Below are 16,800 nucleotides of genomic sequence, written 5' to 3'. Positions count from 1 at the left end.
CATTCATTTGAAGCATCGTAACTAAGAAAGGTAGATAATATGTTCAAAAATAAAGAGAAAGTGTCAGATTCAGTAGATATGAGAATGTTAGGATTGCAAAATATGTTGACAAATATGGGTCAGTTTATGGAGAACTCTCAAATCCAAAATGGAAAAACTTTAAAAACAATAGGACAGTCAGTTGAACAAACTAACTCGATTAAGGATTCTCAAATCTGGGACAGGACATAAAAATGTTGCAAAAGTTTCAGGACCAAACTACACAACACCTCTTGAATTTATATCAGGAAATAAAAATATTACATAGTGAAGTACATCACCTCTCAAGTAAAATTAATAACGTAGAACAAAAATGTTGTTGCAGATGCTATGTCAAGAATGCCATTAGGAGGAATTAATGAGACCTCCGATCAGGACAAGGTAAAAGAATTTAAGATCAGATATATGAAAGCCGTACATGATGAAAAAATTGTTAGGTCTATATGCAACAAAATTAGGAGAAGTCAAAATCATGATCCCAACTGGCGGCTGGTAAAAAGTTGTTTAGGTAAAAAAAATTATGAGAAATTAGACAAATATTAAAACATGTTCAAAGGAATATGGTTTAGAAGAACTTATGCAGATTCTGAAAACTGGAAATTACGTTGGCCAGAAGAGGAAGCAGAGAGACTAATTAGATACACACATTCAAGCTACTGTCATTCTGGAATCCACAAATATCTGCAAAATACAGGAAAATGTTTATTTTTACAATATTGTTAAGAGGTAAGAAAAGAACTATCAACCTGTGGTAAGTGTCAGTGAGTTAAGGTAAGTAACGGGACATATCAAGGAGAAATTGTTCCTGGGAAACCTTCGGACTTAGTGCCTGTAGATTTCTGTGGAGCTTTATTAAAAAGTAAAGGTGGACATTTATATTTTTGTCATGCTTGACGTTTTTACCAAGTTCATAAAACTACACTCTGTCAGGAAAGCTGCGAGCAAAGAAATAATTTCAAATACTGAAAAAGATTACTTCAAGAATGTATGGAAACCAAAAGTTATTTTACCAGGTAATAGTTCACAGTTTTTGTCAAAGATCTGGAAGTCTTTTATAGAAAGATGAGCAATTAAACATGTTTTAATATCAGTTTACAATCCATCGTCAAATCCAGCAGAGAACAACACAGTTCTATGTGATTTTCACCTTTTGAGATGTTTCGCACAGACCAGTAAATATACTTTCTGAATTACTTGAGTATTCACCATGTACAGGTATGTCTGCATAGGAGCACGAGAAAAGTGTCAAAGAAACTATGAGAAAACAGGGAGAAACATGAAAGATGGTAAAGTAAAAACAACAAACTTTATGAACAATGGAAAATCCAGGATGGAATAATGACAATATTATCCTTTTCATAAAACTGTCAACATTTAAATTTAGGGATTATGTACTAGTCAAATCACATGAAAAGTCTAAAATGTTAAACATGTTAACTGATGATCTAAAAAAGATTTTTAACATGGGCTTCGTCAACAATAGACACTTACGCACGCGCGCGTGCACGTACACACACACACACACACACACACACACACAGTTGCCTGAGAAAGCAGTAGTGTGTGTGAGAGTTGCATTTGCGCGCGCGCGCGTGTGTGTGTGTGTGTGTGTGTGTGTGTGTGTGTGTGTGTCTATTATTGACAAAGGCTAATGGCCCCAAAGTTTCAATTGTGAAAGTTTTTTTTGTTATGCCTATCTGCAACTCAGTATCTCCACTACATGGTGAGTAGCAACTTCCCTTCTCATAATACTGTTACATTGCATCCTTGATTTTCCATTGTTTGAAGGTAAAAGAAAAAAGTTTCTCACTGGAAAAAGAATTGAATGTTTTTCTTGTACCAATCAAACTGAAAAATTCATTTCAAAGTCATCAGATTTATGTACCTGTATGTAATTACTATTACTGTTGCCATTACTTTGTTTGCAATATGTCAACTATGTATTATGATGATGAAAAATGAGTCTCCAAAGGAATGAACAACCATTCATACACGATGTGCCTGGTGAGCACAGAGCCTCAAGCTCTTGTAGGACATTTTCCTCCTCGTTTTCTGTGTTACATCCCCTTTCTCCACCGTTAAATCTATTAACATTATCTCTTTTTATTTTTATTCTCTCTCTTCTAATTGAATGAACAATAACTATGATGTAAACATTTTTCCTGTAAATTATCTTATAATCTGCTGGTCTTTGTTAGTAATTTAATTATGTCTACAATACATTGCACACTACAGGAATTTTCATTACAGTCTCAGAATAAGTTGCCAAGTATGTGTGAATACACATACTAATCTTCAGTTTTACATCTTTTCTGGTATTCAGAGTTAAATTTTGCACAAATTTTCAATGATAAAATTTTTATGCTGTTGTTAGAGGCACAATCACATTTTAACAATATGTCTTTGTATGTATTTAAATGATGATATTACAAGTATATTCTTTTGAACTGTATTTTATGCACTATACTAATATGTATATTGTTGTTGACTCTGATCTGTTCTTTTTGTCAGTGTGTTTTGCTTTGAGAAAAGGTTCATGTTTGAGTACTACTTCCAGTAATTAAATCAATCCCATGTATTTGCAAATGATACCCATTTACCTATGCAAAGCTGGTAATTGTCACCAGAAACTAATTATTGATGTTTTTCATAGCTGACATCACACTCATGTTAAGGACATTCTGCTACGCCAAGCAGTGAAAAGCATTCCCAATGATATAAAAGAAAATTTTACCAAAGCAAGTTGTGAAAAAGAACTGATGCATTCAAAGTAAGATGATGATGTAATACCTTGGATGTGGAAAAGACAAAGTGTAGTGGAGGAAAAAAGGTTTGGCATTTGTACCATTTTCTTGTTATTAAGTGGAAAAATGTACTAATCTGTTGTTATAAACACTGAAAGATGTAATGGGGCTTTCTAAGTCAAACGCAAACAATGTCATTTTATTAAAAAACTTCAACATTTAATTGTCATCATGTCAAGTTTTAGTTAATCATTTTCTTATGTGAAAAAATTTGTTTTTATGTAATTGTGTTTGAAACAACACTAAATCACCACTGAGCCTGTGTAAGTCAAATACACTTCAGTACGGAAAGTAATTTGCTTTAATATTTGTCAAACACAACTTTGTACAGTTCCATTATTTTGGTGTTATGATTTTGTTCACATGTGCAGCTTACAAAATTATTGGTGGGCTATTGTAATGGAACTGCTCAACACACCATGTTTTTCATGAAGTACTGGAGATTACAATACTATGCAGGTGAATGTAATGACCCTCACAATAATCTATTAAAGTAACACTTATTGTTTCTTATTATCACTCAAAAAGATAAAATTGTGACTATGATTTGAAAATATTGTCATTATTTGTATTTATATGATTTATTCTGAAAACATTTAATAAGATGTAGTAAACTGTGTTAGACTCCTCAGATGTAAAGGTCAATGTGTACACACATCTCTGTACTGTGACTTCATGTATCCCAGCACTAGCTGATTTGTGTTTGTAGCAAGGAGTTGTGACTCAGTTGTAGTGGTAGTTGTAGTTGTTATTGGTTGGACTCCAGAATCTAGTATCGCACGGTTACGAAGGAATGAAATGGTTGCAAGCTTGTTGAGCTGTATTGAATATTGGCTTTTGTAAATGTTTCCTTCAAAGTATGCAAATTATTCAGTACTGTGAAGTGAATGGATCAACACACATTAAAAAATGGAAGTGAAATTTCAGTTCCTGAGTCATTTCACTGTACAAATATAAAAGCAATAATCCATCCCTCTTGTAGGAAGCAAGAGCACTGAAGTAGAGAACCTGCCAAAGAAGAATTCTACATCAATGAGAACAAAAGTTAAGCAACATAGCAACATATATTGTTTTTAACAGCCACTTGCTCATTTTATGTTATCACACAAACAGTTGTATTTTTATTAAATGCCTATATTTGCTGTATTAGTTGGTTTTTCTATTAGTTATGCCAACAGAATGAGGAGGGCTGTTAAAACCTGCACAAATGCGATGGCGCAGATCTGGTAGATTACAAACTGGTGTCTGGTACACTTGATTATTGATAAACACTCACAGAAAAAAAATTAAGTCACATAATGGCTAGCCTTCTACGAAACCAAGCAATTGGGCTATCTCTCCCAATCCAGCAATCTGGAAACTCATGATTCAAGAATGCCCTCATAATGTTCACAAAATGGCATGCTGCATCATCTTGTTGAAAGATCACATCATGAGAAAGTCGTAGCACAGCAACATGTCTATGTGTGTCCACGAAGGAAGATGGGCCTATAACCCTGTCCTTCAACAATCTACAGCACACCAGTACATGGGGGGGGTCTTTCAATTCCCCACACATGACAACTGTGTGTGTTTATCGTGCTAGAAGTGTGGAATGTGGCCTCATGTAAGAAAGAGACGAAATCAATGAATACCGTTTTCAACTATTTTTGTCAGGATTGGCTCCACAAATGCCTCCCATCATCGCCTGTCCTCAGGCCTGATTTTAAGATGAAGCTGTAGCCTGTACACATGTAGCTGCAGTCTCTCATGGATGACAGCATGTACTGCCGAGTGAGGCTACTGTAGCTGCCTACTTGCTTGTTGGATTTACTTATGTGGACTCCACTGGAGGGTCATAACGGTTTTCAACAGTAGCCTCTTAACTGTGTGCTTGGTGTGGTGGCCCAACATTGAAAGTGAACTCCCAGTTTCCTGAAGCCGCTTGTCCCATTTCTTGATTGTTATATAATTGGGAACATCGTCAGTTGGTTGCAGTCCATACATACACTGAAAACGATGTTGTAGCAGTGTATGCAACTTTAGTTCCGTGAGAGAAAGCACATAGAACGCCTTCTGCTGTGCAGTCCACATGACTCATGACGTGAGTTTACATGAGCATAGCACTTACACAGATGTGCACGCAGTACCAGCTGTCGCAAGCAAACACAGAAAACATTTTTGAGTTACCATATTTGTAGAAGGGAACCATCAATAAATATCTCAATTACACCTCAAGTTACTACATTTTATATTATTATATGTTTAACTCAGATACCGTGTATAGAAATGCTACTGCGAACACGATGGTGAATGCAGTATCATAGCCAAGCCAGACACACAGCCAACAACCACAACAGTATTGGAAGTTTACATATCTAGTAGCTTTGCAAATGACGAATGCATGATGAGTTTTAAGAAATGAGTCAGATCGTTAAGGGGACAAAAATTTCATTGTGATGAGTGAGTGGAATTTGAAAATACGAAAAGGAAGAGAAGAAAAAATAGTTGTAGATCATGAGGCAAGGGAAATAATTCAAAGGGGAAGCTGTGTGGTAGGATTTTGTACAGAGTACAATTTAATCATTGAACACTTGTTTTAAGAATCATGAAAGAATATTGTATTCTTGGAAGAGATCTGAAGACCTTAGGCTTCACACCGATTCAGATTTTAAAGTGCAAAACATTTATGTATTGTGGTAAAATTAGTTGCAAGTTTTGCTTACCAGAAGGAACACAAAGCCTTTGCCCAAGTAACAGCAATGGCAGGCTGGCTTTCCTTACCATGCTGCCAGCAGTTCAGTTGTTAAAACACCCCTGTTGCCACACCATGGATAAACAGTACAATATAGTCTCGTGCATTAGATTCATCTGTGTTCATCAGCTCTCATTGTAAAGTGGTATTGTCTGGCACTGAAGTGTTCTTCAATGTTTTTGGTGTTGTACTAATAATTGTTGTTTGAATATCATGGCACATATAGAAGTTTGTATGTTAATGATATGGCAAAATACTCTCCTCTTTGTGTGCTATCATTTCCCAAAACATTGTTTCAATATCTCAGACTGTTTATGAAATATGAGGGATATATGAAAATTTCGTTCTGAGTGTCTCACTGGAGCGTACATTTGTGACAGAGCGCTTTATGTACATTCCACTTTCTCGACACTGGAGACAGATAGAGATATCCTTTCAAGTTTAAAGAATAATTCAATATGTTATCTAAATTTCATATGCAGCAACCTAATAAGCACCAAACGATAATTTATAGTAACCCCTATTTTTCACTGCAAACTTTAAGAATTACTTGCAGTAGTTTATCTAATACTGAAATACCACAATAACTATGATCATTAACAAAATGATAGGCAGTTACCTTGAAGATGACACATTAAGCCATAAGATGTGTGAGAATCAGAGTTCATTACCAAATAGTTTCTTTAAAATCATTTGACAAAGACTGCAGTCCAGCCCGCTTTCACTGCTACCTGTTCACACAGTCAAGTGAGCTTGACACGTTTCGCATAGAGTAAGCCTGGCTTAACATCACCTGTTCATGCATGTTCATGAACTGTCAGAAGTTTCGATTAGCTTTAAATACACTGCAGCAGCAGATGCAGATGCTGACTATAATCTAAATTGCAGATTAAAACTGAAGAAATTTGAGAGGGATGGGGCCTGGAGAAGCTGAAAGAAACTCTTATTGTGGAGAATTTCAAAGGGAACACTATGTGACAACTCACTGAAACAGAGAAAAGAAATACAATAGAAGATGAATGGGTAGTTTTGAGAGATGAAACAGCAAAGGTGACAGAAAAATAACTAGTCAAACAAAATTTAATTTTATCCCTGTTCCTCAGCTTCAAACATGACTGTATTCAATACACTGGAGGTATGAATTAAAAAATGCCTTCAGTCACAACTTTTCGTGTTTTATTAGCTCGTACTAAAACTTTAAAAATGCTTTTCTTGGGTTATGTGGTAAGTTTACACTGTTCATCTTTCCCACTATTTCGCACACATTTTCTGCGTTTGACTTACGAATTTCATAATCTAATATCAAACCTTTTGGTGACAGGAATATGCATTTCACCTCATTCAAGAAAAAACATAAAGCATGCATTAAAACACACATGAAAAGTTGTGACTGAAGGCATGTTTTAATTCATACCTCCAGTGTATAGTCAAACACAGCCAGGTAGAAGAAATCCTTCGATAACACATGGGGTATTGAATTTAACTGACGGAAGGACAAAATATAAAAATGCATCAAATGAAGCAGATGAGGGGTTACAGACGTTTAAAACCGAGATAAAAGAAGTGCAAAATGGTAAAGCAGAAATGGCTACAGGAGAAATCTACACAGATTCAGAAGGATGTAAGTTGCAGTAGATACTGGGAGATGAACAAGCTTGCACAGGACAGAGTAGCATGGGGAGCTGCAACAAACCAGTCTCACAACGGAAGACCACAACAACAACAACAACAACAAGTTACGGGAATATTATGGAAAGGGATGAGGAAGAAGATAAAGATGAGATGGGACATACAATGTTGCAAGAAGTATTTGGCTGAGCACTGAGAGACCAATGTTGAAACAAGGCACCTGGAGTATATTACGTTCCTCAAAATATACAAGATGGGCAAAATCTTTTCAGACTTAAAGAAGGCTGTAATAATTCCAGTTCCAAATAAGGCAGGTACTGAACTATCATTTTAATAAGTCACAGCTGCCAGATATGGACAAAAATTAATTAGAAACGAATATATGTGTGCATGTATATCTCTATAGTTCTGGAAAAGGATCTGTCTGGAAACCAGCAAAGTTCTCAGTCTTGTTTATGTGCCTTTAGATGAATAATCATTTCTACTACTCAGTGAGTTGGTACCTTTACTCCTTAATTTAAATGTTAGGAAATATTTCCTGAAAGTAACTGTCTGGAGGTGGTGGTGGTGGTTAGTGTTTAACGTCCCGTCGACAACGAGGTCATTAGAGACGGAGCGCAAGCTCGGGTTCGGGAAGGATTGGGAAGGAAATCGGCCGTGCCCTTTCAAGGGAACCATCCCGGCATTTGCCTGAAACGATTTAGGGAAATCACGGAAAACTTAAATCAGGATGGCCGGAGACGGGATTGAACCGTCATCCTCCCAAATGCGAGTCCAGTGTGCTAACCACTGCGCCACCTCGCTCGGTAAACTGTCTGGAAAACAGAAGCTTGTGAAGAGTGGTTCTGCATAAGACTGCTGAAGATGAGATGGGTAGGTTGGATAACTAAAGAAGAGGTACTGAACACAATCAGAGAGATAATAAATTAATGTCACAACTTGACTAAAAGAAGAGATATTTTAGAAGCACGCATTATAATCATAAGGCATCAGGGAATGTGCTCTGGTAATGGAGGGAAGTGTGATGAGTTAAATTGTAGAGGGAGATCAAGGTTTGACTACAGTTAGAAGGTTCTACTGCACACATGTTGTACAGTTATTCTAAGATGAAAGTGACATGCAGGTTACATTAATATGGCAAATCAATCTTCGGACTGAAGACCATAAGAAAATAAAATGTTAGATGTTGAAAATTAGATGAATAAAAGTAACCATTCTGTGCACAGATGATGCACTGTACACTCAACAGGTGCATAAATAGGATTGAAATAGGTGCTTATCTTTCACACAAAGTCCCTCCCCAGACGCACGCACGCACGCACGCACGCACACACGCACGCACGCGCACACACACACACACACACACACACACACACACACACACACACACACAAGGTCAATGTTTGGTATTTTCTTACAATTCACACTGTCCCGTGTGTCACCATCCATCAGTTGTTTCCATCTCCAGTTGTCTCAAACACGGCTGATTCACTTCTCCTTTGGTCTTCCTCTTTTCTTTAAGCTTTCTACCGTTTTTTATTATATTTTATTTACTTTAGTCCTTAATTTAAATGTTAGGAAATATTTCCTGAAAGTAACTGTCTGGAGGTGGTGGTGGTGGTTATTTGTCAGTTCACTCTTGAGGAACGACTCTGAACAAAATCTTGACAACAGTCTCAATCACGTTTATGCACCTGTTGACAATCTAGCACCTCAGATACATTTAGAGGATATTTTTAACCTTCCAGTATTTGTATTCTACCCAGGACTTCCCAGTAAGATATTACAACATGAGCTAATGCCATGCAATGTCTGGCTTGAACCCTTGACAAGTTCTACAGCAGATGCTAACTGCTCTCAAAAAACGTAAATATAGAGAAAATACTTGAGATTACTCATTAATACGGTATACAGCAACATTGAAATACATTATAGAAATGACTTATTATATCATGTGAAGCAACTGAATAATCTGTTTATAGTTGTACAGCAGGTTTCAGTTGGAGATCATTTTTCAGTACAAGTTGTACAATTACAACTAAATTATTCAGCAGCTTCACATGTTACAATATGTCATTTCTACGATTTATCACAGCTGTGGAACATATCAAACAAAAACTATGTTGCAATACACGTTTTGCTTTTTTAGATGCATGTACGTCAAGTTGAGAAGCATTTTTTGTCCCATTTTTGTAAAGAACACATTGTTTACAAGGTTAATAAATGCTGTTTCTGCTAAAAACAAGTTATTCATCATCATTTTTTCTATCAACACATAGTATATTTTGAAAGTTCATTTCATTATAAGTAAACCATGTGTACCAGACCTCATCAAACTTTTAAATGCTCGCAAGTATCATTTCTCCTGTTGCTAATTCTCACAAAGACAATGTACAAATGCAGCCAATATCATGTAAATTACTCTGTTCTCAGCCTTTCTCATGTCCTGTATTTAAAATCACTGTCTGTCTCACAGTTTCTCTGTGAACTGCATAGTTCAACCCAACACAACCACCTCTGTAGCTGTGTATTCAAGCAAACTGACACAATACAAGTAATACTTGTATTTTTCATTACATATGCAAATTTACCTATATCAGTGTATTGACTAGTTGTGTGTTCAGCAAGTGTTTGTTGTAGGTGTAGAAAGTCCTCACCATGTTTCCCCTCATCCTTTCACAGAAAGTCAAGATTTTTTTACAGAAGAGTAAATTATGGCACTGCTGCTGTTAGCTGACGATGAAGACTCCAACAACTATGTTGATATAAATGAAAATGTACAAGCATATGGGCTCAGGCTGACATAAACCAATAAAATTTTCTCAAGCATCAAGTGGTAAAATACCCATGAGCTTTCGGATGAGTGTTCCTTGGCCACCGTCAAGTGGTGGCTGATCTCACACCCAGAAAAAGCATTATCCCCTCATAGTGCATCATATAATTTGTCAAACTATCTGTGAACTTTCAAATGTGCACACCAGTATACATAACAATTCCACCCACTATCTTCCAGATGAATGTTTTCAGCCATTGTCAAGTGCTGACTGTAAGCAGTCACTACTTGGCAATGCCCAATGAGCACTCATCTAAAAACTAGTATATATTTCACCACTTAACACAGTTGCTGGAAACATGAGAAAAATTGTATTAATTCAGATGTGATTGTTTCTCCAACTTGTGAGTCTTTGAGCATGTTTGATACTAAAGAATCCTAATGACCAGTTAAACAGACAAAACCTGTTAGTCACAAGTAAAGAATGAAGAGTCATAACTTTACTTTTGATAAACTATGAGCTTTGGCCTGTTTAATGCATTAAACACTCAAGCACAATTCTCTTACCTCTACTTTGATGATAAATTAATGGATGGAACTGTTATGTATAATAATATGCACACTACAAAAGTTCATGGATAGTTTGACAACTCTTATGGGACATAGTCGAGGACTGAGGGGTTTGCAGTGACAATGCCATACAAAAGAATCCTGTTTTACTTCAGTCAGGCAAGTTAACTTATCCCATCATAGCAAGATAAGTATGGTAGTCGAACGTGTAGAATCCTGGAGAGAATGTGGTTATTGATGAGAAACACATTGCGTTTTGAGCAGAATGTCTCTTGTGGAATCAGAGGACTGGTGACAGCTGTATAAGTGGCTAAAATCTTATCTACAGAACAGGTAGCACAATAAAGTTTTAGCTATTATGAAATTTTTGGGCACAGCAGTGTCTGACTGGGGAACAACACATTGTGGAATACCACAAGGATCTTTACTTGGTTTCTATTATTTCTGATATGTATCAATGACCTACCTCTGTCCTCCAACAAAGCAACCCACTTCACAAGGTATGCTGATGATACAAGTATTGCAATACACAACAAAACATCCACTAACGTAGATGCCTATGTCAATCAATCGCTCACAGATGATCTGTACTTATGCATAACGAACTCACTAGCAACAAACCTCAGAAAAACAACTATATCTTATTCAGTTCTAGCCATAAAAGCCAACAGGAGATTTTTATTGCACATGACATTCAGTGGAATTATTAGGTGGTCATATTGATTGCAGGGTTAACTGGGGGAGTAACATCCTCGCAACATTTGTTATAAGGACTGAAAACAGTGTCTCAAAGTTATCCTATTTTGGTTCTATCCATTCACTTCTGAGTTATTGGGGGAATTTATTGGCAATGAAAAAAGTATTTAACCATAAGACGTTATTAGTGTTATGTGTGGAGAGCTGTGAGGTATCCTTTGCCACAGCATTTTAAATCAATTGGGGATACTGTCACTGTTGTTGTTGTTGTTGTTGTCGTCTTCAGTCCAAAGTCTACTTTGATGCGTCTCTCCATGCTACTCTATCCCATACAAGCCTCTTCATCTCCTAGTAATTACTGCAACCCACGCCCTTCTAAATTTGCTTATTGTGTTTGTCTCTTGGTCTCCCTCCACGGTCGGCGGCGGTGGTCTAGCAGTTCTAGGCGCTCAGTCCAGAACCGCGCGACTGCTACGGTCGCAGGTTCGAATCCTGCCTCGGGCATGGCTGTGTGTGATGTCCTTAGGTTAGTTAGGTTTAAGTAGTTCTAAGTTCTAGGGGACTGCTGACCACAGATGTTAAGTCCCATAGTGCTCAGAGTCATTTTTCTCCCTCTACGATTTTTACCCCACCCCACACTTCCCTCCAGTACTAAATTGGTGATCCCTGGAGTACTAAATTGGTGATCTCTTCATGCCTCAGAATGTGTCCTACCAATCAAACCCTTCTTTTAGTCAGGTTGTTCCACAAATTTCTCCTCTCCCCAATTCTGTTCAGTACTTCCTCATTAGTTATGTGATCTTCCCACTAATCTTCAGCATTCTTCCGTAGCACCTCATTGCCCAAGTGTCTATTTTTTTCTTGTCCAAACTAAACACTCCATACAAATACTTTCAGAAAGGCCTTCCTAACACTTAAATCTATACTCTATGTTAAAAAATTTCAAATCTATACTCAATGTTAAAAAATTTCCCTTCTTCAGAAACGGTTTTCTTGCCATTGCCAGTCTACATATTATATCCTCTTTAGTTTGACTATCATCAGTTATTTTGCTTCGCAAATAACAAAACTCATCTACTACTTTAACTGTCTCATTTCCTACTCTAATTCCCTCAATATCACCTGATTTACTTTGACTACATCCCATTATCCTTGTTTTGCTTTTGTTGATTTTTATCTTATATCCTTTTAAGACATTGTCAATTACATTTAACTGCTCTTCCAAGTCCTTTGCTGTCTCTGACAGAATTACAATGTCATCGACAAACATCAAAATTTTTATTTCTTTTCCCTGAACTTTAATTAATTTTTCTGTGGTTTCCTTTACTGCTTGTTCAGTGGTTGAATAACTTTGGTTTAGGCTACAACCCTGTCTCACTCCCTTCTCAACCACTGCTTCCCTTCCATGCCCCTCGACACTTATAACCGCCATCTCATTTCTGTACAAATTGTAAATAGCTTTTCTCTCCCCGTATTTTACCCACACCACCTTTAAAATTTGAAAGAGAGTATCCCAGTTGGCATTTTCAAAAGCTTTATCTAAGTGCACAAATGCTATAAATGTAAGTTTGCCTTCCCTTAGCCTATCTTCTACGAGTAGTCATAGGGTCAGTACTGCCTCACAGTTTCTCTGGAATCCACACTGATCTTCCCCAAGGTTGCCTCTATCAGTTTTTCCATTTTTCTGTACAGGATTCATGCTAGTATCTTGCAACTGTGACTTGTTAAACTGATAGTTTGGTAATTTTCACACCTGCCACTACCTCACTATATATCTTTCCAATTGTGCCCTTCATAAATGATAATCCTTCTCACTATGAAATAAGCGGAACATACTGCAGAAATAACATGGGAAGAAAATATGAATTATACAGCAACCCAAAAAAATCTGTCTCTGCTACAAAATGTTATAAAATGCACTAGAACCAAAATCTTTGATTATTAATTAATATTAAGTCCTTACAAGATAATAACAAATAATGTAAAAGTAGACAAAATAAGCATTTACATAAAAAACTTTTTAATCACATAATGCATTTTTAACAGATATATACAGAATGTTTATCACATTTTTATGATTTTGCTGCACCAGTTTTAATTTGTCTTTCTGTTTCATTATCTAATGTTCTATAATTCACAATAAATTGCCTTTGAACTTGATGAATCCAGCAGAGTGTCTGTATAATCAATCACTAATGTTATACAATTCATAATAAGGTTCCCTTTTATCTCAGTAGTAATTGTAAATGAAAGAGATGTAACATTAAATTACACATATTGACTCATTTAACATTCTCATGCCAACACACGCCAGTGCATCTATGAAATATATATTGTAAAAATCAATATATTTTAGACTTTAGCTGTGCTGCCACAGATTATATGCCGCAGAAATATACTGAGTGAATATATGCTTGCAATACCACCTTCAGGTTAAGTGGAATACCACCAGCGCAGATCTTTTAGGTTAGCTTCTCCACACACAATTACAAACTGTACAAAATATTTACATCACGTTTGATGTTCCAACAATGCACAATGAAAACAATGATGATGTTTTTCAACAAATGAAACTAAATCTTTCACATTATATATGCAGCACATATGTGTGCACAAACACATTCACCCCCCCCCCCCACCCCAAAAAAACACCAACACCAACTCCAACACACACACACACACACACACACACACACACACAAAATACGGAGCCCATAAACAACAAACAAATGAAAAATCTTGATTAATACTTCACACAAAACAAAGATGAGACTTCATATATAAAAACAAAGATGAGGTGACTTACCGAACGAAAGCGCTGGCAGGTCGATAGACAAAACCCACTTCCTTTCGTCTTCCCCTCTCCTTCCCTCTTTCCTGATGAGGCAACAGTTTGTTGCGAAAGCTTGTTTGTGTTTGTTTGTGTGTCTATCGACCTGCCAGCGCTTTCGTTCGGTAAGTCACCTCATCTTTGTTTTTATATATAATTTTTCCCACGTGGAATGTTTCCTTCTATTATAAAGATGAGACTTCTATTTTTTTACCACGTAATATCCAAAAAGATCACAATACATAAAATAAGAGGAAGGCAATCACTCAACCATAGCAGACTTATGTATGATGCATTGACAAAGAATCATCAGATAATTATAAATCTTCTGTAAATGTAAGACTGAATTTTCTGATTTCTATTCACTGGTTTTAATAGAAGTAGCAGCCATTTCATAGTGCCTTATCAACACAGTCATCAGATCTTTAGCAGATGCGTAGGAAAGCCACAAGCAAGACAAGACATATATAATGGACAAGGCCACAAATTGTGAAGAGATCTGCATAAAAAATAAACCAAAACTCAAAAAGGAAGTAATAAATGCTACTATTACAGGTAACCCAAGAAAGAAATTTACCTGGTAATTGACATACTGAATCCACATGTCAACATCATTTGGATTTCTCGTTAAAGCAACATTGTATTCCTCTGTTTTGCTCATGATTTCACTCTCTTGTTTCTCACATGATGATACCCCCTTCCAATTTTCTGCTTGGGAATTCTCTTCATCAAGACAATAAAGATAATAGCGATAATTTCTCTTTTTTGCTTTACGGGATGGTAGTTTTCCCAGTGCTTTATGGTGGTTGCACTTATAACTGAAATATGAAATACATTACATTCTTTATTATGCAATTATGTGAAACTTTCTTTAAAAGTCAGCATAATGTGAACTAAAATAATGATTGAAATCTCACACTGGGACTGCTGGTTTGTAAAGTGTATCAACTTTTAAGAATCCCTTGTTTGGACATTTATCCTCATAAAAATCTTCAGTTTTTTCTTGGCTGGGAATCGCACATACTGGACTCTCATCTCTGCTTCTACAACAAGAAAACAAGTCTTTTCAATAGTATGAAGGAGAAATACCAATGCGTCAATAAGTTTAATGCTTTCACAAATCAAAAAGTTCAATTTCACTTTAATGGTGGTGGTTAATTTACAATGTGATCAATTTCTGACTACTACAATACCGTCCTCACGGCTCACCTACATATGGCAATGTATATGTACAAACAATCTTTGTTACATGTACATGTACTGCATATACTATGCTTGTTAAGTGTAACTGGTGCTTGAGGATGGAAGTGCAATATTTCAAAAATGATCATGTTGTAAAAAGACTGTTGACTTGCATTAATGACTCAACATGGGATTTTTTTTCAAGTTTCATTTTCACATTTGAGTTTAAAATGTGTGGGATAGACCTATGAGATCAACTGCCCATGCAGCATGTGACTGATTCAATTTCTGGTTGCAATGAAAGAATGCTAGCCTAGTAGCAAAAAGTTTCTTGTTTGTATTGGAAAGAAAGCATGCTATGGATCTCCAATGATTCCATGGACACAGGGTTAGTAAGTGTGTGCAATTTCGACATGTTAACCACAAAAAGCACTCTGATGAGCAATGTCAGTCATATTACTAGCCTGGAAGTGAAGATGCAAATGTCTGTAGGAGGAAGTAAGTTCTGGATGAAATGGTGCAAACAGTGGCAGCGGTTGTTCTGCTGGTATGATGCGCCACTGCATTACAGGCTGTTCTTTTACAGTCTGCTTAGATTGTAGCTTCAGGACTGCTTGTAATTATGTGTGTTGCTGCAATTTGTTCCATTTGAAGTTTTAGTTGCTGCCATACTTTCAAGAATTCAGATCCATGTTAACTGCAACTTAGTCTGCCGTCCAAGCACACACACTAAGTTTTGAGTCCTCATCATTTATGTACATCTTTCTGGTGTAGTATATATTTTTTAAGCAAGCTTTGCACAACTCCCAAGTACAAAACTAGTTTGTGCTTAAATGCTGTGTGCTGTGTACATAATGGATAGCCAACCTAAAAATCCTCCAAGGAAGTCTATTGTCACACCACAGTTGAAATGGCCACCAAGTAAAACAGTCCAAATAAACACCCACAGAGAGACAGGAAGGTAGAACAAAGAACAATATCAGTGACAGATGTAGGCAAAGCACAACTCAGTTCAATGTGACTGTGCTTTACTTGGCAGCAAATTGTATTAGCTGTGAGGATGTTAGCAGTGTTGTGCATGTGATAACTTTATTACACTGTCTCCCAGTGGTCAGTACAGCACATTCTTGCTTATAAAATGTGCTATAACCCTGTATGTAATACTTGGGATGCACACCGTCGCACCAAGCCACCAGCACACTATGCTTCAAATATTCTGACAATGACATCTGTGCAGGACAGCCGCCAGATGCCATCTCTGGTGGGCCACGTGACTTGTGCATATGACACAGCACCCACCACATCTATCACAACCCTCCTCTTTATAAGCACAGTGCAGTAGCCATTTACACTCATATTGTGTTCTTAGTTACTGTCAGCAACTGCTTGTGTCTGTACATGGATTGTTTGTATGTCTGTGTCTATGTTCTTAGCTGTTGTTTGCTTGTATATGTAAGAAGAATAAACTTTGGTTCACTGTGGCTGTACCGTTGCTTGCGTCTTAAATTACAATACAACTGAGGATGAGTGTGGTATTCACTTC

At 36.7% G+C, this 16,800-nt stretch overlaps 1 protein-coding gene across 1 annotated transcript in view; it reads right to left on the bottom strand.

The window, feature by feature from the left end:
- LOC124804788 (nuclear exosome regulator NRDE2) overlaps positions 1–16,800 on the bottom strand; it is a 158,095-nt gene that overhangs the window by 116,499 nt on the left and 24,796 nt on the right. The window contains exons 3-4 of the mRNA XM_047265116.1: positions 14,993–15,118; positions 14,653–14,893 (exon numbers count right to left, since the gene is read on the bottom strand). Coding sequence (XP_047121072.1) covers positions 14,653–14,893; positions 14,993–15,118 — 367 coding nt within the window. The remainder of the gene's footprint in view (positions 1–14,652; positions 14,894–14,992; positions 15,119–16,800) is intronic.

The sequence above is a fragment of the Schistocerca piceifrons genome, chromosome 7, assembly GCF_021461385.2.
Source record: "Schistocerca piceifrons isolate TAMUIC-IGC-003096 chromosome 7, iqSchPice1.1, whole genome shotgun sequence".
Taxonomy (NCBI): Eukaryota; Metazoa; Arthropoda; class Insecta; order Orthoptera; family Acrididae; genus Schistocerca; species Schistocerca piceifrons.
The sequence above is the reverse complement of the archived record's forward strand: the minus strand, read 5'-3'. Positions and strand labels throughout refer to the sequence as shown.